Source organism: Amphiura filiformis, chromosome 2 (genome assembly GCF_039555335.1).
Source record: "Amphiura filiformis chromosome 2, Afil_fr2py, whole genome shotgun sequence".
Lineage (NCBI taxonomy): Eukaryota > Metazoa > Echinodermata > Ophiuroidea > Amphilepidida > Amphiuridae > Amphiura > Amphiura filiformis.
The window spans coordinates 6,407,956-6,435,195 of record NC_092629.1 but is presented as its reverse complement, the minus strand read 5'-3'; the positions used below and the strand labels follow the sequence as shown (position 1 = coordinate 6,435,195).

General features: G+C 37.4%; 2 protein-coding genes across 2 annotated transcripts in view; one reads left to right on the top strand and one right to left on the bottom strand.

Annotated features, from left to right (window-relative positions):
- Window positions 1–8,689, top strand: part of LOC140137956 (tetratricopeptide repeat protein 27-like) — a 33,277-nt gene extending 24,588 nt beyond the window's left edge. The window contains 6 exon segments of the mRNA XM_072159774.1: window positions 858–936; window positions 2,865–3,024; window positions 3,300–3,436; window positions 4,890–5,001; window positions 6,511–6,611; window positions 7,367–8,689. Of these exon segments, the coding sequence (XP_072015875.1) occupies window positions 858–936; window positions 2,865–3,024; window positions 3,300–3,436; window positions 4,890–5,001; window positions 6,511–6,611; window positions 7,367–7,492 (715 nt within the window). The 3' untranslated portion in view covers window positions 7,493–8,689.
- Window positions 8,690–10,781: 2,092 nt separating this feature from the next.
- The window catches only part of LOC140145820 (protein MEMO1-like), a 29,931-nt gene continuing 13,472 nt past the window's right edge, over window positions 10,782–27,240 (bottom strand). The window contains 7 exon segments of the mRNA XM_072167500.1: window positions 10,782–17,231; window positions 17,233–17,280; window positions 20,437–20,541; window positions 21,352–21,428; window positions 23,547–23,689; window positions 24,308–24,419; window positions 26,821–26,933. Of these exon segments, the coding sequence (XP_072023601.1) occupies window positions 17,142–17,231; window positions 17,233–17,280; window positions 20,437–20,541; window positions 21,352–21,428; window positions 23,547–23,689; window positions 24,308–24,419; window positions 26,821–26,933 (688 nt within the window). The 3' untranslated portion in view covers window positions 10,782–17,141.

Sequence of the window (27,240 nt, the reverse complement as noted above, 5' to 3'; positions counted from 1 at the left end):
AACTATTCCTTTGCACAAGCGTGTGCATAGCAACCAGGTTTTCAATTTCATTACATGGGCCATTCTCAGAGCTTTATTTTGCTGAAACCCCATGGCCATTTCAGAACAATAAAATACAAAGGAAGTTGAATACTATCGTTGGCTATCTCAAAATCAATATTCCAGACATCTGACTTTTGCTTGATCACATCACATTATGTGACCAGCTCCAACAAAACCAGGAACAAGTCGCCAGACATGTTTTTGAGCTATCGGCTTTTAAAGATGACATTCCCATAAAAATCAAATTTGGGAATTCTTAATTTCATGGTATTTGACCTTGGGACTGAGTGGACTTTCAGATCCTTGAAAGTACTTATGAAAAAGATATTTATTTAATCAATAATTGACAATTGAACTATGATAATCCCTATTCAATCCTGTGTAAGGCAGGACACTAATTAGCACATTACTAAGACTAGCAATTTTGCAAAAATATCAAGGTATCATTTACAAAATTATCCATATCTTGAAAAGTATTGATGCTATGTATATAATGTTGGTATCATTTTGAAGCTTATAGTCCCGTGCTTACATTTTTATTCAAATCATGAAATGTCAAAAATGTGACTTGTTCCTGGTTTTGTCGGAACGGGTCACATATTATACAAGATAGCAATCTGATATATGCTTTTAAAAATATTGTTCTGTGACTTTTTTTCCATCATGCCGCTTGTACTTTTCTGCAAGCAGAGCGGCATGCCGTGACTTTGTTGCTGCTCAGCATCGCCAAAATTGTATCATATTCTCATACTACACACACTGGACCATGAACTGTGAAAGCCTAATAATGGATTATATGATTCTTTTGATTTCAGACAGAAAGCATTCAGGACATTACAAGAAGCTCTAAAGTGCAATTATGAAAACTGGAGAATTTGGGAAAACTTCCTCTTGGTGAGTGGAACTACTCCATATTCCAGAAAAATACAGCACTAATTTATTGGGATTGAACAAATTACCCTGCTATAACTTGGTCCCGTGGCGATGCTGGAACCCAGGGAACCATCATTATCATGCGCCCATAAATTACATAGGGTACCCGGGTATAGAATTACCCAAAAATCCCTGCCCTACTAAAGAGTACTCATATTATATCTGCTAAGCTGAATGTACACTAATAATAAATAATAATAAAAAGAAAGATTATTTGTGTGTCTTTGTCAGACCGATCGTTTCAAAAGTTCCAACCAAAAACGTTTTTTCTTCTTCATATTTTCATCAAAAATCTTGATTTATTCCATCAAAGAAAAAAGTCCCAACACAGAGAAGCTAAAAGTTATTTCTGTGTCACAAAATCATGAAATTCATGTTTGCCACTTTGGAAATAAATAATGTGACTGCAGCATCACATCTCTTCAATTTGCAATAGAACTCAATGTATTTGAACTGTGGATTTGAGAAAGGAATGTGTATAAACAAAAGTCTTTGACAAGAATAGAAGCATCATATATTTTGTCTATGTATGAATGTAATTATATTAACCAATAGCAGACATACAATGTGAGAGCATCTAAAAATGTGAGGAGTATCCTCACGTTTTTCGAATAATTAAGAAGCTGTCACAAAAAGTGAACCAAAATGACATTATTTAACTTTAAAAAAAAGAAGAAAAAATCACAGTGATTTTATAGTGCGCCACAGACAGGCACAATGCCTACAGTCTACATATCTACCTCCAGTCACCGGCACTAGCTTTGAAGTTCAGCATGTTCTATGTTACCCTAGCGTTACTTGGTGTGTGAACATACTTTTACGTATGCATTCAGTGGCGCATATGTACAAGCAAGAAACAACGCTAAGCCAACGCAGCATACGCTGAACTTCAAAGCTAGTGCCGGTGACTAGGACTGTTAGACGTTGATCCACAAGGCTTGGCATATTTTACAGGTTGTTGCTGACCACTACAAAAATTTGAGATCAAATTCTATATCAGCAGCATGTCTATGAAGGTCTCCATCAGGTGCACGATATATATGTGTAGAACTGCATTACGGTTGAAATACTCATTTTAAGACTCAAGTAAAAAAAAAGCTGCATACCACATTACATTTCCAACCTCTTGTTGATCAACTATACATTGTTCACCTCAAGTTGGGTAGTGACATAGTGACGCATATTTCACTGGTCACAGTATAAATTGTGCACGTAAAGTTCAGATTTAGTGCAAAATCTCACTGACTCGTGCTCAGAACCCAAGATGCTGACCCATGACGATACAAATATGCTGAGAAATACATATACTATTCCGATAATATCGCAATAACAAAATGTTTGTCTGCCGAAAGAAACCCATGCTCAGTCCCCTGTTCATCACCTTAATCGGCCCAACTCCTGCATTTCACACAGCCGGATTATAACACTTGACAACAGTACCCTAACAAATTGGTGATAATATGTTTGATATGCATTCTTTGCCGGATTATATCGACTGATCCACAAATTGCTAACAGTGATTATGTACTACAATAAACATAAGTATAAAGGTTTGGGACAATGAACGGCAAACCACCGAGCAAGATGATTGCAAGATGGAGGCCTATAATCACTAGCGAAGACGCAACCAGTGATAAGTCTGCACTATATAGTTCAACGGCACACTGCGTCTTAATAATGCTCCAAGACGATGTTGACTTACTTGGCGAGATTCTGCACTTTGTCCATAATCGCATAGAACATACACACATGGTACAAAGGTACTTTGTTAGCACACTTGCAGTTCAACCACAAAAAAGTATTGATGTTACTACCAAACTTGAGGTGTGCCAAAATATATTCAGTTTTCTTAGCCTCTTAGCATTCTATTTTTATTTTTATGTTGACAGACCAGTACAGATATCGGTGAATTTGGAGAGGCAATCAAAGCGTACAATCGCCTGATGGAGCTACAAGAGAAGTATGTAGATGAAGAAGTTCTTGGTATTCTGGTTAAAGCGATCAGCTCTAATGAGGCAGAAAATGTCAGGGACGTCTATGGGACTCCTGGTAAGTGACAAGTAAACACACTTTCCTGGGGACAAGCTAAGCATAGATTCTACTTGCCCATAAAATATTTCAGTTGTCCCGAAATGTGTCATGTTTTTGGGTGCAAGAAATTGAATTCGTTTCATATTTTTTGCTCTGGAACCTGTGCTAGTTTTGAAATTCACCATTCTGATCATGCAGACCTCAATTACTGGCACCATTGGTTATTTTTTTCCAAAATAATATCAGAAATAGTGACAATTGCTCATTGCATATGTTCTACTTATATTTTTCAGCAAGAGAATACAAGAAGAAACTGGCAGAACTCTTTGGCAATTTGACTTCTCAAGTTACTAACAATGCCCAAATATGGCGCCTCTATGCTCGGCTCCATGGAGTCGGAGAGTCTAATGATCTAGAAGCCAATGATAAGGTATGGTAACATTGACTTGAAATAATATATTGAAACCATGTCAAGTTAAAGAAAAATAAATATTTCTTCAAAAATTTAGGCATGAAAGAAAATAACCATGTCTGTAAAAATACATAACCCTGATCAACCGTAAGCTGATAAACTTTATGAAGGAGTGAAGACCCAAGTAGGCCCACGGTGTTCTCTACAACCTACCTATACTGATTTGGCGGACAACAATTTTCAAGAGTTGTACGTACACTGGTCAGGTCTCTACATGCCATTTAATGAGGAGAGACCATAGAGCTGTCTGTTAAAGAGATGGTGCCAAATTTTGAAGCATGGATAATCATATGCAAGAGTCACATTTTTGTACTTTTGATGTAGAATTAGCTCCACCCTGCAGCTGTCAATCAGCATGCACAACCAAGAATCCAATGTTGAAACTAAGGGCTATAATCAGAGATAAAAACAAAACAAAATAGAGCCTTCCCACACATTTTATTTCTAAAAGGTTATTAAATAACCTATGAAAAAACACATACTTACAGCTTTGTAAGCTTCCAGAAAAGATGACAAAAGACATTTTTATTTATATCGTCAAAAGATGAAAAAAGACACTGAGTACGAAAAACTGGATTTCAAAGTTGGCATGTCTGCTCATTACCATGTGTAATGCACAGCTCTTACACACAGTTTTCTCTTACACTGTCCATCTTTGGTTCAGCTCTTACACAAGGTCCCAGTATTACACACTGTCCTTAGTTTTTGATCGGGGTGGTGCCTTTCTAATTTAGTAATCATATCTCATGCAGGTATCAGTTTTAGGGCACTGCAAATTCACAAATTCTAAACAGGGCTGTTAACTTTTTGGAATTGTTTGGAGTGGAGATACTGTCGAACCGATATGGAATTATTGTTTGCCGACTACAGTGGTTAATTTTTGACCCATTGTTATTTGAGTTGGCGTGCTAAAAAGTGGGAAGGTGGTAGGGACAACTATTTATTTTGACGATGCGTAAGATTTTACTACCTTGGCATGAGATTTTACAACCTTGGTGTGAGAACGTGAGAAAGTGCCCGAATGCATGAGTCTCACGCTGAATGCTCTTAATGCATATGATTTCACAGACAGGTCGGTGAATTCAATTACAGTAGAAATTCTGATTGAATGAACACAGCCTGACATACCGTGATGATTTTTTGCGTACAATGCGCGATGTACGCCAGCGTGTGTGACTGTGCGTGAGTGACGCGGAAGTGAAGCCAACCATGGCAACGTTCTCGTGATTGGTTAGTATTGTATCCAAGGTCGTGCATTGTGTTGTAGTTTGAAATATGCGATATACGATCACGGTTGGATTGAGTACAGTTGTTGAAAGCTGCGTTCATTCAATTGGAATTCTGACTGTAGGTGAATTCATAGTGCCCCTATAATCTGTCCTTCTTCACACTCTATTTTGTCCTATTTCAGGCCTTACAATGTCTTCAAAAAGCACACAGACTCAAAGTTCAGTCACCTGATTGGATCAAAGATGTTGCTACCTGCAAGGCTGTAATGGAACAATCAATTCAACTGGCACAAGGTAGGCATTCGTCTATTTATGAAATGGACTGTTCTATTTAAAATCCATCCACCCCATGGTCATGGGGACTGATTTTATTATTTTGTGAATTAAATTTACTACTGTAACTAAAATTTGCAACTCACTTTGCTCCGTTTGATCCGAAACCATTGGATTTCACCAGGCATCTGATTGATGATGGTGTGATGTGCGATGGTTTCGGATGCAACATGGCAAGTTGAGTTGCAAATTTTAGTTCCCGTATTAGATTTAACTTACAAAATAATGTTTTGAACTACTGGATGAATAATCTACCCAAGATATCAGAGATGCCACTTTTCAGGAAGTTTCCTGATTTCAGGAAATGTTAGAGAAACTTTATCAATTTCAGGAAATGTTTGCTTTACCCTTCTGAATACTGAAAACTGCATTTTCAGGATTTTTCCATGTTTTTCAGGAAATTTTGATAACACCAAGTGGCATCTCTGAGATATAGAACTGATTTGTTAAGAAGTTTAACCTAATGAGCAAAAGTGTTACTGTTAGAACTAGCTTTGCACACAGGTATCACTAGTGATCATGGTTGGCTCTATTAATTCAATATGAATGCTATATTTCTGTTCATTCAACTGCTTTCAAAAATTGGTCCTATATTTCCTTGGGTTTTGTTGAAAAAGGGGGTAATAACTCATACTGCATTCAAAAATAGTTCAAAGTCATGTTTGATCTTTCTCTAATTGCAAGCATGAACATTTTTAGCACTTTAGCTGATTTCAGTGGTTTTTTTTAATATTGTTTTCACTGTTTTTCAGCCTATTTCTGAATCAAATTCACAGAAAATGGTGGGAAAAAAACATGGTTTTCAGTGTTTTTTGTCAAGACCAGTTTTCATGCCTGTAATTGATATCTGGCATCTAATGTATGTTCTACCATTTACACGCTGATGTCGACTGCAGACGACAAGTTTTTAAAAAATTAAAAAATTAAAAAATTTCAGAATTGTCAATTTTCATGACCATATTTGGAATCAGCATGAAAATGTATTAAAATGAGTACAAACAAGCCTATTATTGGCTCAGGGGTTTTAAGATAGCTCTTGATATTTTGACAAAATATTTCAAAACTTTGAATTTTATGTTGAAGCTTATGGGTAGCGCGCACACAGAGCATTAAGTTGGCAACGTGACCTTTTCCCCATTTTTGTAAGATCCAGGTAGATCATGTTCCACTTTATAGACCACTTGACATGTAACGTCATTGCCCGGCAGTATGCGCACAAATTATGGCAATTTCCATTGTTCTTTGCCCTGCAGTGTGCGTACGCAGCGTAGTTTGCTCAGGGCACATGCATTTTAAATCGCCCACCACATTTCACATATAGCCATTGAACAGTGTAGCAATTCATTAAGCATATCGATAGACCAGTCCCTCGCTTTGTTGATAACAATGATGTCAAGTGGTCTCTGTTGGACATAACTACCTATATAAATTTTTTCAGTGTCCAAAATATAAATTCTTTTCTTTCTGTAGTGTATGTTACCTGTAGCAGCAACAAAACCAATGTAGGCGAGGCAATACAACTCTTATCATCAGCCAAACTCATGCTGAAATCAACCTACACTAAATGCAAGGTTAGTATTAGGTTATGATGCGATCAGCTAAATTATAGACATCACAACCCTTACTGTGGTCTTAATGTTGACTTCATTTTTACCCTTTAACTACCGCAATGGGTGGGGGATCTAGTTTTTTGCAAACCGCCTTGTTTAAAATTTAAATTAAATTAAAAGTTCAGAATTGTACATTTTCATGACCATATTTGAAAACAGCACAAAATGTGCATTAAAATGAGTACAAACAAGCCTAGTAGCAGGCAAGTTAGCTCAATCGATAAGGCGTTCGACTATGGTGCAAGAGGTTGCGGGTTCGAACCCTGGCGGTGGTATAGTATGCTCGCGTGAAAAATTGAGTTAGCTTGTAATTCCCCTGGACAAGGACCTTACTGCTAATTGTCTCGTTGTAACCCGTACGAAACTCGGGGAGCTGGTCCTGGTTGCGATGGTCATATGTGGAAAGTCTAGGGTGTGCGCTCTTGAAGCTGCAGTCCCTGTGTGGTTGTTAAATGGTTTATGGAATGTTGTGGGGCCGTAGTGATCAGCGACAACCTGTAAAGTGTGCTGAGGCTTGTGGATCAACGTCTAGGCGTTGTGCCTGTGCGTAGCGCACTATAAATCACTGTGCTTTTTTTTTTTTTTAGTATTGGTTCAGTGCTTCTTGAGATAGCTCTTGATATTTTGAGAAAATATCTCAAAACTGGTGGACTTTTTTATGTTGATGCCGATAGCCAGCACGCACAGTATTAATGTATTTTATTTTTATTTTCCAGCAACAACAGCAGGAGATGAAAGTGTTCACACCAGCATGGTCAGATATTGATGAGCCGTTGAGCCAAATGGAGAATATACTACAGACAGTTACAGATAGGATCTCACAGCTGAAAGGGCAGAGCTGATGACCGCTACCAAATATATGACCAATTAGCAACCCGACATCGGCAGAGCTGATGTCCACTACCACATACCTGACCAATTAGCAACCTGGCATCGAATCTTGCAGCTTAAAGGGCAAAGCTGATGTCCACTACCAAATATCTGACCAATTAGCAACCTGGCATCGGATCTCATAGCTTAAAACGGCTGAGCTGATGAAGACTACCAAATATCTGACCATGCAACCCGGCCTGCAGGGCTTACATCAAAGCACTGTTATAGATATTTTTGCTCTTTTCAAATTAGTGCAGATGCTGGGTTCAGAATTTGAAAAAAATATGAAGGCACATTACCTTGTATTTGGAGGGGGCTTCATTTGAGGTGGTCGGAGGCTTATTTGGTGGGGGGTCGTTTACCCCACCACAAAAGGCAATCTCATGCAGACCACATGGATGGATGATGCAGTGTCGTCAGATTGCTCCAAAAAGAAATTGAGCTATTTCGAAATTCTGTGGGACAACTACAAGCACTAATATAATTGCCCTAGTGATACCCATACGATACCAGTAGCTAAAGTATATTGATGTAAACCTTTAACAAGAGCGTACTTCCACAATGTTAACAAGGCATGTCTTTGCCATATGCGTTGTTCGTCTTGTGAGTTGCGCTTTGTCAACATCGCAGAGGTATGTTCTCGTCAAAGGTTTACAGCAATATAATTTAGTATGTGAAAGTTTATAGTGGTATGTCTAGGGTGTGCCCCTATTAGCTATCCATCTCCCATCACACCAAATCGAGGTCGTAATTCTCATCTGATGAAAAAGTGGTGGCTGCACAGCAGTTACACAAGACATTTGAACACAGAATACTTGGAAATTATGTACATCATAGCCCCTCTATAGCTGAGGGGGTCCCAAAGACAAGTCGGGATAAAGTGAAATAAAAAAAGGAAAACTACACCTCTGATCTGTTGTTTTTCTTTTGCTGCCAATAAGTTCTTCCAATAAGAGAAAAGTGTTTATTTTGCACTAAACCATATTCATTTCTTGAAGGTTGGACCACAAGTGTGCCACATAACCCCCACTGGGCCGCAACAGGCGAGAGCTCCGCTCGCTCCGCTTCGCAATTTCATTGCCTTGGGTTTTTTTTCTTAAAGCACCAATCACACCCCTGTACCTGGTGTTGATCAGAGAAAAGGAATAGCAGCAAATGGCGAAAAATTACGTGACTTTTACAAGGCAAAAACAGCTTTTCTAGGCATTGTTGACATGGTGCCTTCAGCGAAAGAAAGTTTCCTACTATAAAGACCTAACTTTTGAGATGGTTTGCATGTTTGAAGGTGCAAAATTAATGATAAGGCGCCCGGTTATACCGCCGCTCAGCAAGTCATCATCACGACACTTGTAAACAAACCGTGCTCGAGTTTGATTGACAGATGACGCCAGACGCGATAAAATCTTTTTATCTCCATATATTTTCCTTATTTCGGACACTGCTGTCTTTGATAATATAAAATTTTTTTTCCAACCCCACCGCTGCCCCTATAGAAATCTACCCCACTGAGCACGGGACTTCACAAACACTTGGCATTACCAGGTTTTTGTGTTACAGATTTTGTAACTTTTTCTGTCTGCATACATGGGGATAGGGAAGACTACAACCATTAGAGACTCTAATAATGAGAATGAAGGTTTCACACATTCCATAAAATTTATTTGCCATATATAAACTGTCATGACAAAAAAAAAGTATATAACAAGATGACTTGCTGAATAAATACAAACTACTTACTAGCTACATGGGCTATTCCAGGTGAAATCCATACCCCTATGGAAGACATGACCTTAATCTCACGCTAGCCTTTCTACAAGGCTCTGCCTGGAGCACCGTAGTGGGAGCGCCATCTATATTATTCTACTGAACCTTCGGCTTCGCTGCTCGCCGCCTCTAGGATTATGAGGTCTTTGACAAAGACTAATATCACACACAGGGGGTGTAGATTTCAAATAGAGTCACCTATTCAGTGTCGTGTGCTCCAAAATAAGTTATTCCAGTTGAAATCCATGCATCCTATGGAAGACATGATCTTAATCTCACGCACAGGGGGTGTCGATTTCAAATAGAGTCACCCATTCAATGTCATCTGCTCCGAAATGGGTTATTCCAGTTGAAATCCATGCCCCCTATGGAAGACATGATCTTAATCTCACACACAGGGGGTGTCGATTTCAAATAGAGTCACCCATTCAGTGTAGTCTGCTTCAAAATGGGTTATTCCAGTTGAAATCCATGCACCCTATGGAAGACATGATCTTAATCTCACACACAGGGGTGTAGCTTTCAAATGGAGTTACCAATTCAGGTAACCTCATTTGAAATTCACCCTATATGAGAGATTAAGGTCATGTCTTCCATACAGGGTGTATGGGTTTCAACTGGCATAGCCCATGTGTTCATAATGTTTTTGTTGTGTTCATTCAGCTAGATATGCTATAAAACATACCGTACATTTGTTGTATTTTGTTTAACATGTTAAAGTATAAACAATTTTCTTTGTACTCATTCAGCTAGATATGTTTATAATACAGTCATGCATTTGTTCAAGTATAAACAACAATGAATTCTGTGTATTCATTCAGCTAGATGTTATATGGTTGTACTTTTGACAATTTGGTTAAAGTATAAACAATAAGGGCCACTTGTATGGACCAAATCAAATCGGAAATGTTCAGAAAACCACAGTATTTATTCAGTAAGCTGGGGGTCAAAATTGGCGGACAAGAAATGTCATGAATCACAGTACCCTTTTGAGTGAAAATACAACTTACTTTAGCCAAAATCGACATGGGTCATCACAAGAAATATTTTCCAAAGGTATTTACCGAACACCTTCGCTATTTGGTACTTCACAATATGACAGTAATGGAAAGAAAAGTGCAAAATGTTCATAATTTTGTATTGGCAACATAAACAACAATCTCTTACACAAGACATACCCACGCTTGATCATGTCTTTCATGCAGATTTGTGTCTAAACAACAATCTCTTACACAAGACATACCCACCACGCTTGATCATGTCTTTCATGCAGATTTGTGTTCAGGATAAATAGTTGCATTTGTGCTAGATTGGTTTGGTTTGTATATACTGGGTCATCCAGAACAAAACAGCTTTGTCTTTGGAAAACTGCGATTTGCAAGGTGGATATCATTCTCATGTATGACTTTCCAAACTGAACTCTAAACAAGTATTTGCCTTGGGCTTCAATAATACCCTAATGGTTGTGTTATACAACCTTAAATTTGCCATTTGAATGTTTCATGTTCAAGAGGCTGACAAAACATACTCTTTTTTTCTTTTGACATTTTTGACATCCTAAATGATGCTCTCACAAACGTCACTTGCACGTGAAAATTATCCTTTTCACACATTTTTGTGCATGAGCATGATATGATATCTACCTAGGAATACAAGTGGCCCCTTGTAAATAAATGAATATTGTCCTTACTGTATGTATATTTAATACATATTTATGTAAATAATTCCTCTAAATACTCCATTTGTATATGGTACATTTGGAAATTCCCAATGTATAAGCTTTTGTTATTGCTGCTGTTGTCAGAAATTAAAGCATTTGAAGATGGTCCAATGGAAATTGAGGTTGCCAACGGTTCGCCTTGAAACATTATAAAACTGGCAAACTTCCGTCAATCCTGACCAATGCTTGACAGTTTTATACAGATTTGGTAGCCCAGTTGGGTGAATTTTGAATATTTTCCTCACAATTTTTGGCAATTTCTGTCCTATGGAAACAATGAGTTAAAGAGGAAGCCTGCTAGAACATTTCTTCTGGGGTGAACCAAACCTGTCTGGTTATCAAATTAATCAGTGACAAGGTTATCTCTGAATTTGACAGGTGCTAATTGCTGTTTTAATGTTATTGCGTCAATTAGCACTTGTCAAATTCAGAGATAACCGTGTCACTGATTAATTTGATAACCAGGCAGGTTTGGTTTACCTCATTAGAAGAACTGCTCTGGCAAAGCTTCCTCTTTAAGAACAAAAATTGGGGCAACTTTTCAACATTGTTTCCTGTCCAATAGAAATTAATGGTTTTAAGAGAAAAATTGGGCCAAGCATTAGTCGATAGAAAGATCAAACAAATTTGGTTCAATCGCCTTCATAAATGGATAATTATACCTATCACAACCACTCTTGACCCCAGCAAGGGTTATACTTTTACTAGGGCCATCCGCCCATGGCATTTTGTGAGCGACTATATATAAAAAAGGAGGCAAAACACTGAAACTTGAAAAGTTCTTACACTTCTGGGCTCTCCTCCAAAGGAAATGCAAGTCTAAATCAGTCATCTAAGGCAGTAAATACTGCAGGTTAATCCAATTCAACCTCCATTGGGCTATTCTATTTAAAATCTACACTACCCCTGAGGAAAATTTAGCTAAAGACTTCCATAGAGGAAGTATGTGTTATGAATACAAGAGATAATTGGGTAACTTCTATTTGAAATACTCAATCCAGTTGTGGAAGATAAAGCAGGGGGAGTATGGGTTTCAAAATGATTAACCCTGACCAATTACATTTGAAAAACATACTCCAAAATCCTCCACAGGGGTAGTGTGGATTTCAACTGAATAGCCCATTACATGAATTTAAAGTGGAAATTTTTGCTACATTTAATTTTTTCAGCATTTCAAGCAGCTATAATACCGCAAAAGTAACAACAGGCAAATATATTCCTTAAGTGTTTAGGTCTATAAGGAAGCTTACAAATGCAAATGTAAAAACAAAACAATTCAAAATTGGCAAAGTGCAAAAAATTTATCTCATGAAAATGTCCACTTTTGCAGAATTAGATTCTATGTAATATTCTGAAGCTTAATAACAAAATGCTTATGTATATTTCATCAGGTTCATGACATAGAGACGAATCGCAGGGCTGTCAACTTTTTGGAATTGCTTAGCGTGAGACACTGTTGAGCCAGTACCGGTACGGAATTATTATTTGCCAATTACAATATAACTTCATTTTGACCCATGATTATTTTAGCCAGGGTACTCGATTATTTAAAAAGTAGGGGGAGGGTAGGGACACCACTTTATTTTGATGATGCATGAAATTTTGTGAGATTGGTATTACATTTACTATCTTGCCGTAACACTTTACTACCTTGGCAGGAGAAAGTGCCCAAATGCATAACTGTCATGCTCAATGCTTGACAGTTGACAGCCCTGACGAATAGCGATTTTCGGTAATTTTTATATTTTTGGTATATTATGTTTTAAATATCGTTCTCTTCAATTACACCCAAGTCCCAAAGCTGACAATTAAGTAATTAATTAGTAATTAAATATTAAATTGGAGCATGGTAAGAAAATGGTAAGAAAGTAGAAACTGATGCATCATACAGTGGCGTATTATACTATATACACCACCATGTTATACACTTTTTCTGTAAACATAAAAACTTGTTTTCTCCTAGATGTATTTACAGTTTTCTTTATGCGATGAACCCGACCCGGCGATTGGGCAATTCCAGTAGAAATTCACACTACCCCTGTGGAAGATTTTGGCCACAGAGGGAGTATATTTTTCAAATGTAATTACTCCCCCTGTATTATGGCTTTACCTATATCTTCCACAACTGGATTGAGTATAGAAGATAAACAATTGTCTATTCTATTCAAAATTGATACTCCCTCTGTGGAAGACTTTAGCTAAATCATCCACAGGGGTAGTGTGGATTCTAAATGGAATAACCCATTTCACTGGAGTTTGAGGAGTAACAAAAGGTCGTGCTGAATAAAAATATATACATACATGTATAAAACATAAAACTACAAAACATGAAATTTACATTTCTTGTGTGTGTGTTGGGAGCAATGGGCAAAATAATTTCACTTTTCAGTTTAGGGGTTCAAGCAGGGACTGTCTTTTGGAATTTGCCGAAAAGCATTAAATAACTATTCTGGAGCCTTCAAGGAGAGCCGTTTAGAGCATTTACAATAGAATGTAAGGAGAGAATGGTCAACTAAGGAGAGCTAAAAATCACTCTCCTCTATCAGATTTAAGGAGAGCAGTAGAGAGTTATTGCTCTCGCTCTTTGCTTATTGTACTTTGTTTATTAATATATTTTGTATGTTATGTTATGTCCACGGCCCAAAGGAAGAACAACTTTGTTGATTTGGTATGATCGAAGGGAGAGTATGAATTTCAAATGGAATGAACATATTAGGTAGCTCCATTTGAATTTCATACACCCTCTGAGAAAGATTCAACCTGAATCTTCCATTCAGGGAGGGCATGTTTCAAATGGAGCTGCTACAGCCTGCTAATGTGTTCATTCCATTTGAAATTCATACTCCCCCTATGCAAGATATTTCCAAAATCGTCCACAGGGGTGGTGTGGATTTTAAATGGAAAAGCCCAATAATGTATGATTCAGGGGGCGTAGCAAGAGCCTTGGGGGCCATGGACAAGGAGCAGTGCGGGCCCTTTAATGACTCCTTTATCAGCACTTATGTCATTTTCGCCTTTGCTCAGGGCCCATGGACTTCGTCCACCCTGTCCACCCGCTTTCTACGCCCCTGGACTGCGATTTCCATAAGAAATAGACTTTTATTTGTTTTCACAAAATGTTCATTTTCACTATTAAATATGTCCCCTTTTAATTTCAAGCCGAAACAAATGAAAACAAAGAAAAACACTATTTCATTCCAGCACCAATTATCGTCAATGCGTGTATCTGCTCACCGATCATTATTAAGCGAAACTTGAGTAGCTTTACACATGGACGAAAATAAATAAGATGTACTGTAAAGATTCGTCTAATGGCGCTATGGGCTTCCTTGATAAAAGTGGAATTTTAGGCACAACCTAAAAGGACACTACCGTAAAATTCCCACAAGAAACGGAAGCTCTTTATTTGCACATGAAATTTACCCCCAAGCCCAATGCGACATTAGGTGAATCTTTATGTAAACTATAATAGAATAATGATATAGTATAGTTTGTACATTGATAATTCATGCAAGCAAAAAGACATTTCAGCCATCAAGTTCAACTAATATTTCAAATCAGTGAATATGGTGAATAAATTAACTGTAAATAAAGCACTTCAGGCTTAGTCTTTCACGGGGTATGTTGTGCAAAAAAGTAAAAAGGCAAGAAAAATTTAGGTCATCTGTGAGTACATCACACATTGCTTTTAGTTTTCTAAATTTAACTGCTCAGTGCTAGAAGTAGGTACATGCAATAACTGCCCTGTGAACATTTGGAATTTACCCACAGTATAATCTACTCATCTGCATGACAGTTACACATGGCAGCTATTGCACTTACCCACTTCTGGCACTGAGCAGTCAAATTGTATCATTTCTTAAATATAGTAATACATCTTATTTGACTACAATTAAGGAACTACAAAGAGTTGGATCATAACACGCTACAATTATTTCTACTACCTCCATGTACCATTATTCAACTCATACCCTGTGATCTGTCAAAAACACAATATGCAGGCACATTAGTTAGCAATACACTTTGTACAGGTATTCCCTTTTGAGCCACAAATTTTAGCCTAATATATCATCTTTCAGATGAACACTGCCTTTATGATCACTGCCAATAGATGAGAGTTCCCATAGTGCAGCTATGACCCAAGTTTGATATCAAATTGGATTGATTTAGGCCATATTTATCTTTGCCTACTTCTTCTGCCTACATTTGCTGTTTTTTGTCCCCCTGCATACTGTCTAGTCTGCATTTTACTTGTTTCCCCACATCAAGTTGGTGTACCTTGCTTTTTTCTTTCCATATTTATTGGCCGAGCTATGAGTTCGACTCATATATTGGACGAGACGTAGTCGAGTCCAATATTTTAAAAATCATACCGAGACCAATAAATATTGGGCGTAAAGCATCTAATTTTATCATTATTATGTGCTGGATCCAATATTTTCACACACTTGATTCATCAAAACATAATACCGTATTTCGTCAAATAGTCGCCCCCCCCCCCTCAAATAAACGCCCCCACCACTTTTTTCAACCAAGATGTTTCAAAATTTCCGATATTTCCATGCTATCTTGTGTAGTAAGCTTACCAAGTTGCTCACATGGTCGCGAGTAGCAGCAATAAATGGCGAAAATCTGCATCTGAACCCGGAAGTGAACCAAAAGTCAGTGTCAAAAGGTCATAGTTCGTCATTTTAGCGTGACTTTTAAGCTTACCTAATGATTTTAACGGGAATTTTCGTGCTAAAAATGACCTCTAATAAACGCCCCCCCTTGGGAAAATGTAACGCCCGGGGGCGTTTATTCGACGAAATACGGTAATGGTTGCAATAGGATCTGAACCAATTGGCATGGTATGAAGATTCACACCAATCATACACCGTGTTGCTCTTACCTGATGCAGCGTATTGAAAGTGGCATCTACTGCATGGTCAAATACCCATTCAAATCGCCAATAATAATTTATTGGTTGAATGTTTGATGGTTGCATGTGAACGGTGTTTTATGTAAAAGTCCTCCTAAGAAGGTCTGTAACATTGGGCTATTCCAGTTGAAATCCAAACACCCCCTGTGGAAGACATGACTTTAATCTCCCACACAGGGAGTGTGAATTTCAAATGGAGTCACCCATTCAGATAACCCCATTTGAAAGTAGTCACACTGTACTCCCTGTGTGGAAGATCAAGGTCATGTCTTCCATATGGGGTGTATGGAGTTCAAATGGAATAGCCTTATGGAGGTGTATGGATTTCAACTGTAATAGCCCATTATAGACTGCAGAAGACCCCTCTCAAGCTTTGCAACAACAAAGTCTGTGACTTGTTACATTTCACATGTAGGAGTCTACAAGGGAGCCCTTCATTCAGAAATGCCACCTACTACATCTCAAAAAGCCTGAAACTTGTGCAAATAACCTGAAATGGTTTATTCCAGTTGACATCCATACACCCCCTGGAAGACATGGTCTTAATCTCTTACACAGGCAGTGTGGATTTTATATGGGGTTACCTGAATAGGTTGACTCCATTTGAAATCTACACCACCTGTATGGGAGATTAATGTCATGTCTTCATAAGGGTGTGCGGATTTCAACTAGAATAGTCCAATAGCTGGTACATTTGGGGTAAAAAGTCTAAAACAATGCTGAAATCAATAAAAGCACAGAAATTTGGACTTAAAAAAGAAGAAGAAAGAATTCAGGCAACAGAAGGAAAGTCAGTGGCATATCTGTACATTAGTTCCCTGTTGGTTAACCCCCTGAGCACTACCTGCTGATCTAACATTCCCTCTGATTGGTCAATTACATGATATCTTCACTTAAATCACCAATCAGAATGGAGCTTTGCAAATAATTCACCTTAATTTTTTTGCATGGTGAAATTATATGTATTCTAACAATGCTGCTGATTGGGCCAATTGTTAATGAAAACTTCTTTTTGGCCAATTGGCAGGTAGTTCTCATGGGGTTACAAAACTCTTGGAGATCATTACTATTTCTGTACATGTACTACACAAAAAACTTGCATTTTGTTTCTTGGACGTATATAACTATCGCATGAACCTACATCTCGTTAAGGGTAGTACACACCAATCAGTGACCAGCACCTGAGATGTATGTTTGTTTGTGTTCTCTTTCCTCAACTGAAAACTAGCGAAGCAGAGGCGTAACTAACGGAACTATCACTGTCCGTCTTGCACTTGTTGGACTGCGATATTGCAAGAATTTGAGAGAGACATTTTGCCGTTACCACTTTCCGATGCTAGAGTGTCCACAGCCTGTGAGAGAATAGAAAGAGGACAGTTACTAAAAATCATTGGGCTATTCCATTTATAATCCACACTACCCCTGTGGAAGATTTAGCTAAAGTCTTCCACAGAGGGAGTATAAGTATTGCATAGAATACACAATTTGATAACTTCCATTTGAAATACTCACACCACTTGTGGAAGATATAGGTAAAACCATAATACAGGGAGAGTATGAGTTTCAAAATGACTAACCATGACCAGTTACATTTGAAAAACATACTCCCTCTATGGAAGATATTTCCAAAATCTTCCACAGGGTAGTGTGGATTCAACTGGAATCGCCCATTTTTATATATTTGCTCCCAAAATGAATAACAACCAATTACACTATTTTGCAAAGACCTATCGCACTGGCTGACCGATCGCAGAAAATCATGGCTGCGTCACGCGATGCTACGTAGATTGATCGGTGAATCGGAGGTGCTGATGTGATGATGACGTGATTCAATTGGCCAATCAGAACCCGACTTCATGTTTACACCATTAACTGCGCCAAATCGAGCAGTTTGAAAGATCTTTGCAAAATACTGTAGGGCAAAAGTCACAAATAGTATCAAATTAAATATTATTTTCAGGAAACTGCTTCCAAAATTTTAACTTTGGGCAAAAGTCACAAATAGTATCAAATTAAATATTACTAGCGGGAGACCCGCGCTTCGCGGGTCCCCGCTAGTTGAGTAAACGGGAGCGGTTAGTAAACGGGAGTGGTTAGTAAACATGGTAAACAGTGATGATAATCATGGTGTATTGGTGTAGATTATTCATCCAGTATAGTAATGAGCATGTTAGCTTGATAATCATAATGTTAGTTAGCTCCTGCCATATTAAAGAAGCTAAACTTTAAGTGAATATCCAGACCTGTGTTAATGTTGTTACTCAATCCCTCAGATTTCTTTTGAAACAGCTCGTGACAAAATGGTTGATTTTAACTTTATCCCAACACACATGCTAGAAAACGTTTCAATTTCGGGTTATAATGGTATAAAACTTGTAAGCAACATGTTTAAAAGTTGCAGCAAAATATTTTAAGTGAGCCCGTGTTGTTAATGGCTAGGCCTACATTATAGCCAGGATTGATTTGCGGGGCCGCATAGAATTTCCAAAATGTGGACTTTTAAGTTCCACTAAAGTGGGCTCACCCACCCACGCCCTAACATTTAACCTTTTCGGGCTATACTGAACAGTTGAATGACTCTGTTGGCTACATTTTAACATTCTCTCTGAAAAGTGGACTTTGTTGCAAATCTGTCACCCAATGACCCCTCTTTTCATCAGCTTATGCCTACACCCAATGATCCCCCGAAATGGCTTCAAGGCCTTTGCTTTGACCAAGTTTCCAATTCTGAGGGGACATAGTCAGCTGCACGGTGCGCGACACAATGGCGCTTCGTGGCATTCAAAAAGGTGGCGGCAAAAACTTCGAGTGTGCCCCCACCCCCTTCCCAATTCCTGGATCCGCCACTGTCTCATCTCAGAGAAGCAGTCAGTCACATAAACATATGTAGGCCTACGCGCGGTAAGCCAACATTAAGTGCGTCTATACCATGCGCCGCCATGCGCGAAACCATGGTACCGTGTACGCACAGGTGCGTGACTCGCCACTTACCGCGCGTGTTGGACATCGCTTGCATTTGACGCATTTGCTGTCATGCCTGACCCATAAGGTTATTGAACTCAACGGTTTGACCTCAACGGCCTAGCAACCGACCAATTTTTTGTTATTTCCATAGTGATTGAATAGTTTTGCAAAAATGAACGTCAGATGGTTTAATGGCAATATGTACCCGATCGATCTACGAATAAATCAGAGATGAAAGTGAAAGCATCTCGGAGCCTGCTTCTGGACAAGATTTAGCGACTTGCTTTTATTTATATAGATTTTCAGGGAACTGCTTCCAAAATTTTAACTTTGGGCAAAAGTCACAAATAGTATCAAATTAAATATTATTTTCAGGAAACTGCTTCCAAAATTTTAACTTTGAACATGGAAATAAAAATGAATTTCATACAAAATAATATTTTACGCAAATGGGCATTTTATTTAAAAAATTTCCTTGAAGGTATTATTCAAAACTTTGGGAAAACATTATTATTAACCCTAACATTGGACAATGCTTTTTGCTATCGGAAGTTAAAGAAGAAATGTAAAAGGAGAGAAGATGAACAAAGAACTTCACTTGGTACCCCCCGGCTTCATACCTTAGACCCCTCGCGTGCCAAGCACACGATCACCGAAAGCAAAACTACTCACATCCCACGTGATGCCATGATGCATTCACCGTTAGTCATATATACACACGCTTTTAGAAGAAATTGTATATTTACGAGGGGGTATCAAAAAGTTTTAGAAATCGCCCAGAAGTGAAAGAGCTATATCAATGAAATTTTGTCAGTGCAATCACTGGTGCTTATGTACATTATGGTCCAAAAATGGTCTCATAGGTATGTTTACTTTTTTTACAGGTGGCACTAGATGCCAATAACCTGCTGCCCCAGTTACTGCGCGTAAACTGCAAGATTGAGAAAATTGAGGCAAGCAGCATTATTAAGATCCTGCTTTTGAAGGGTTGCAGTGCCTAGAAAATTGATAATGAAATGAAAGTTATCTTCGGTGGTGATTGTGATATGTCACTGTCGCTTTTTGGAAAAGGAATTTTTATTTCATCACAGATTTTCTGGGCACTGTAACCCTTAAAAAGGAACTTAATCATGCTGCATGCCTCAATTTTCTCCATTTTGCTGGTTATGCGGTTACATGGGCAGGTAGTGACATCTAGCTCCTGCAAAAAAAGTAAACATACTTATGAGACCATTTTTGCACCATAAGGACCAGTGATTGCACTGACAAAATTTCATTGATATAGCTCTTTCACTTCTGGGCGATTTCTAAAACTTTTTGATACCCCCTCGTATGTACGCTTTTGTTGGCTGAGCCAGCGAAAGACATGTGGCTACCGGTCGGTGTACTTGTGCTTGGCTGTAAATGGCACCTGAGGAGTCGTAAGGTTTGAATCCCAAGTAACATCTTCATTCATCTTAACCAAAAACCACTTTTAGCATAAGGGTTAATCACTGAGCTTTTTTTTTTAAATAAAAATTCATTTTATGATAAAATATACTCACATGAAGCAGAACTGCAATAGGATGTCTGCCACAAATGGTGTTGCCAAACTCCTTCAGGTAACTATGGAAACCACGTGGATCAACCTGCTCTATTAAATCCATACCCTGAAAAATAAACAAATTGATTATAGTGAATTGATGGTTAGACTTCTTTAAGTAGAAGTGATTTAGTGCACACCTATCTCAAGCCATTTGGGGTACGAGTCATACTTTGCGATTTTTGCCCAGACTTTTTTCTACTGATGAAAATTTGCTTTTAATAATTAAATGTTCAAAAAATGCATGCCCCGGTACAGACAATTTATTACAGACAATAAAGTAATTATTCCAGTCCATGTCAAAATGTAACATAACAACATCTAATGGCGCACACTGGTCAAAAGCAATCCCTAGTGTCTTTAAGCCAAATTGTGTGATAAGCTCCACAGAGACATCTTGAATGCACAGTGTATTGAATTTTCTTGAATTTCTACTTTTTCCATGATGTGATGCCCAATGGTGTTCTAAAATATCATGTGAAAGACTAAGCCTGAAGTGCTATAATTACAGTAAATGTAAGTTTTTATAATAATTCCGGTTTTATTCCTAGTTCGCTGATCATATCATAGACTGGGAAGAGGCTAAGGTGGTAAGCAAGAAGGCTGACAGATACAAACATTGGATACAGGAAGCAATACAGATCAGGAAACAGGACCACATCATGAACAGAGACGAGGGGCAATACAATCTTAGTCGAGCATTTGATGATCTTCTTGCAAAACAAACACGTTGCTGAGCTACCAGTATCATCTGCGTAAACAGAAGATAGTCACAACCACAATAGTGTTGAGAAAGAACTTCGAAACGTCCACATTGCGTTCTACTTTATTGGATTAGAAATAAGACATTCTACAATCAGGTATAAATAAATCTTACCATTTTGTCTACTGCCTCTATGGATTGATATATTTTACCATAGGATTTGTCATGGTATGTGTAACTAAATCGAGAACCTGAAATGATAACACAATAAACAGTTAAAAATTATTTGAATGATCAGAGATGACCCATCACATCGAAACACAGGAAAACCTTTCGCTGTACCCAATTAGGCGCAGTTTACTGGATTAATATGAAGTCGGTTCTGATTGGATAATTGAAACACGTCATCATCACATCAACACCCCAATATTTGCAATATCTGTATCAGATCGGATATTGGTAAAAAAAAATAAAAGAATTTGTCGTTTTTAATTTTAAAAAAAATTCAAAGTTTTTGATGACTTTAGAGAACCACTGGACCTATTCTGAAGTGTTAGGTTCACTTACAGGTAATTTGAAAAAAATTAGAAAAAAAATTACAAAATTGTTATCCTTAATATCGAAGACCAATGCATTAATAATATGTGATAGATGAAGAGGTATATAACAAACTGTAATTTTTTCGTAATTTTTTTCAAATTAACTGTGAATGATCCTAATGATCTTAGCACTTCGGAACCAGTGGTTCTCCAAAGTCACCGAAAACTTTGAAAAAAAAATGTACATTTTTTTTACCAATATCGGATCGGAATATTATAAAATCGATATGCCATATCGGTTGAGCCCTAGTTGGCAGTGCTTAAATGTCCATCCTCACTTCTTGCATCTTTTCCATCTATGTCAAGTGAAGTACATGCATCTGGCTCTCCACTTTGAAATGAAGCGTTTTTGTCTGTTTGTGTTCTCTGTCGGCTTTTGTTAGTAGCCACATTTAAAAACATTTTGTGGAATGCCAATTAGCAATGTTTTCCTCTGCTCGTGCTTTGTTTACAAAACACTGCTGGTTGGCTTCAATTTTATATTTGTTCTTCTTTACCAATGAAAAATATAAACGTTGTGCTATTTTATAAAGAATAAAGATGGCAACTTGACATCCGGAAAAACAAAACAAACAAAAAACACCTCATTTGCCGATTAATATGAGTATCATTGCTTGATGCAGACGTGATTTGTTCTCTTTACATGGTCGGTCAGCAGCAGTGTGAAAGGCCTTTGCAAAAGCCTGTATAGTAAGGAATTTGTACTGTATTTATCCACAAGACCTGCGTGAGTTTTCTTGTGCGCCTTTTTAACACAACGGATGTGGACATACACACAGACAGACAGAAAAGTGTTTAATAAAGTCCGATTCTTGGATTTTGTTCAACTTTATAGCATCACGCTGCGATATCGCAGCCATGCACGCCATGCCCCGGTATGAGTTTCTTATGAGTGCATGTCCATCTTAATAATATGTCGGTTCGTACTTTTCATAAACTACTTTTTGAATCATAACTTTCGTGACCGAGGATATCGTGCAACCACGTGACGCTTCGCCTGGCAAATTCTTAATGAATAAATTCGCTTCACGTAATGTCGCTCAGTCGCATTTTGATTGGTCAGTTTTACCTCCGAGTAATGAAAAACTCTAACATGATCATTGATTGGTCAATTTGAGCTAATTTGGCTCCACGGAGCAAAAAGTCAGCTCCACGTTGTGGCGGTTGCGGCCTACCATATCAGTATCCCATATGATATTTCTATTGCAAGAAAATTTTATTTGTTGTCAGATAAATCACATGTTTTATCTTAATTACACTAACTGGAAATTAAATGCACTAATTAGTGAGGACCGGTATTTTGCTGTGGACTTTTTTTTATATTTTTGCTGTGGAATTTTATGTAAACTTTTGAAATCCTGGGTAAAATTGTGATCATTTCAACTCTTTGAGAAAATATTTATATAAAGGAATGCATGTAGAATCAAGGTGCAATACAATGTACATTATTGACACACTATCACTCTCTTTATCTACGCTCAATAATAGAATATCGATTTCAATCGAATTGAATACCTTGCTCAGTTTTGAGTTTGTAGTTGACTACTAAGCGACCTAAGCGATCGATTGCTAGCCAATCAGATAGAACTCCTTTTCTTGCGCTCGTGAAATACCACTCGCCTGTCGCTCACCAACGGAGTATTAAATTTATATTTATCGTATAGGGAAGTTGACACTGTGCAGCACATGATGTATTCTGAGATGCTGTGAAAATCTTCTTTAAGCATCACATCTTTTGATTAATTCCCGATAAGTCTCCAGTTTACTTACCCCAGTGACAAAAATCTGATGATATAATAAATAGATTTTGCGGATCTTTGAGATATTTGCTGAATATTCTGCCGTAACTCTGCTCTTTATCAGCCTTCAGGGATCCTACTAAAACTGGCACTATCTTGAATCTACCCTGATAACTGAAATAAACACACAAACAACCAAACAAACAATATTACTGTGATGAAATATGACTTAATCTCATGTGCGTATTCAACCTAGTTGAAGGGGGCAAGCTAGGGCCTTGTTATTGGAGATCAGTCTGCTCCTAACACACAAACCCCCCCCCCCCCACATACACATATCTGATTTAATAGACATTCTGATTTATACTCTTAAACATACATGAGAAAGAACATAATTTAATTGTTTCCCAACTTTATTTTCTGAGGTAGAAGTATGACCAGAATGATTTACATGATCTATCCTACTAGGCTGGAGGATGCAGGTTCAAACCCAGCCTTGAAATTCCCCTGGCCAAGGAACTTACTGCTAATTGTCTCTTGTGACCCATGTGAAACTTGGGGAGCTGATCCTGGCTTTGAAGGTCAAATGTGGAATGCCGCTAGGACATGCACTTATAAGCAGAAAAGTTGCTGAGTTGTTGGTTTATGGAATGATATTTAGCCGTAGTGGTCAGTGTAATTAGCATGCTGAGGCTTGTGGATTAACATATAGACCATGTGCCTGTGTATAGCCCACAATAAATCATTGCGCTTTTTAAAAGAATTATAAACTGACTGATGTAATTATCTTACTTTTCAAAGACCTTAGCAACGTAAGGTAGATGCATTTCAATACTATGCTCATCCTCATCTACAGATTTATTCATCTTCTGAAAATGACCTGTTTTCACCAGTTCACTGCAGACTGAAATTAAACAGATAAGATGGCAAATTTGAGATATCGTTGTGATAGAGCCAAGACGTTTAGTTTTGTCTTTGCCAACTTTAATTTTTACAAAGTTTCAAAACATTGTACAACCATTGAAAAGATTAGAGTCAAGCTGTAATAAAAATCAGAGAAAAATAAAGAGTTGCTAAAAAGGCAACTGCCAGACTCTTCTGCACCGAACGCAATATGTGACCTGATCCAGTCCACTCAGGCGAAAGTCTTTTTTTTTTCAAAATTGAGTTAATTCCAGGTTTGAATATAAAGTAAAAAATGTCCTTTCTTTCTGTCCAAACCCCAAGTTTATAAATGATTTGGTTGCGAAGTTACACATTTGTACATAATGTTGACTAACTATATAAACTCTAACCTATTTCTGGCTATATCTCAGTTTCGTATTTGCCGATATTAGCCTTAGTGGACTAAATCGGGTCACATATGTGACCATCCACCACGAAGTGGTAGTAAAGTCGGCTCTAAGTCATTTTCTGTTTACTGCAGATTTTGAAAGAATGCGCTGTTAGCTTTAAAATGACATTTCAACCAGCTTCATCGGACATCTGGAAGTGAAGTTATGATTCATCAAATGTCACATTTCTAATATACTTTACATAGGAATCCATATACTGTTTTTTATTGTATCTCAAAATGGAAAATGCCGACTTTACGACCAGTTTATGGTGGATGGGCACATATACACTGTACATTTGTATGCCCTGGAAACACTCTTCACATGCCAGTTCCTTATTTGTGACCAAAACCGGAACAAGTCGCCAGACATGTTTTTGAGTTATAGGCCTTTAAGGGATCTGGAATGAGCATTTTGAGTGTTTGGACAGTATTTTATGTGGGACATGAGAGCACATCGGACATATCGAATTGTGTCTGAATACGAAGAATGTCTTTCTCATAACAAATAATTTTCATTTTTTGAAATTCACAATATAATACAAATTTTATGACAAATTATTAAAATATGATATTTTTCACATTTTTGATCTATAATAGTCCTCGAAGTAAACTTTATTGTACTCTGATGATTTATACTTAAAGTGTATGTAGGTGGGATGAAAAGCCAACGATCAATTGAAAATTTTGATCTTTCATATGTGACTGGATCGCCGCGAATCAGCCGTAAAGTCGGCCCCGTCAATTTTGTTTTATTTCGTGTTTAGAAAATATATATCATAAGCTTTAAAATGGTATATCATTTGACTTCAAACGATATCCAAAAGCGGGTTATGATTTGTTGAACTCTGTTCCTTCGACAAAATTGTATTTTGTATCGGTTCTACAAGTGTCTCTTTTTCTACATTTCTGGTAATAAATATCCAACAGTCATAATTGGCGGTCATTTCAAATCATCCCCAAGTCAACGAGGTTCAGAAATGCAATGCTTTGTTATCTACCACTTGAACAGGATTTAGCCAAAGCAAACAAAGACAAGAACTATTCTATAGAAATAGGTAGAAGCTTATTATCCTCTCCAGCAGTAGTATTATTGATTGATTTAAACAGCGTTTAATAAGATACTTGTCGCAACGATTGAGACACCTATGAATACGACTTTCACATACATTTTACACTTTAACTCAGAATACAATTTGCCGAGTTTACGGCTGATTCGCCGCGTCCACTCACATATTGAAGATACGGATTTTTTTCCCCAAAAGACCTAATTTTTTTGTGTTTTGGGGAAAAAATCCATATCTTCAATATGAAAGATCAAAATTTTCAATTGATCGTTGGCTTTTCATCCCACCTACATACACTTTAAGTATAAATCATCAGAGTACAATAAAGTTTACTTCGAGTACTGTTAAATATCAAAAATATCAATTTTTAATCATTTCCATAAAATGTGTATTACATTGCGAATTTCAAAAAATCAAAATTATTTGATATCAGAAGGACACTCTTCGTATTCAGAATGTTATTCGATATTTCTGATGTGCTCGAATGTCCCACAATAAATACTGTCCAAACATTCATACCCCATCCCTTAAAGATGACATTCCCATAAAAAAAAAAGTCAAATTTTGGAATTCTTAATTTCATGGTATTTGACTGTGGTGAGGCAAAATTGAATAGATTTGGGGTTAAAAATTGAACTCTGGAATTTAAGTATTTAATCATGTCTGGTCTAAGAGTGTTCTATTACTTTTCTTTGACGACTTGGGCCATTTTAAATTTTTTTTAAAAACTATCTTAAAAAACAATAATCTAAGCTAGTAATTGAACAGACAGTAGGCAGTTCCATTTGAATCTGTTGATATAATGAGTTGGGACTTTATTCATGCATGCAGTAACAAACACTGAAAAATGTTTGCCATTTATAAGTTGAACAAAGTATAGTACTGACAACTTATCTTGAACGTACTTTCTCGATCTATTGGAAGATCACCAAGTGGTGTTTCATAGGATTCACAGCTAGTCACAGCACATCCAGACAGGTATACGTGATGAGATGGCCCAAGGATAAACACACGCTTACTGCAAGAAAATTATGATCACAGGATAAGGCATCACAGGACATCAGGTTATCAGTGATCTTCACAAAACATGAACAATTGGAGACTTTAATATTCATATCAGTGAAAAAATTGAGTATAAATCTAAAGTGAAGGTAAGTTATTAAAATTGTCATGTGGTATTTTTTGAAAAATTTGACAAGAAAATGAGGAAAAGTTGAAGCCTCATTCAAATACATGCAGACGATGCTACTGTCTGTTCAATTAGCTTAGATTCTTGTATTTTTAAGATATTTGAAAAAATATAAAAATTTGGTCAAAGTCATCAA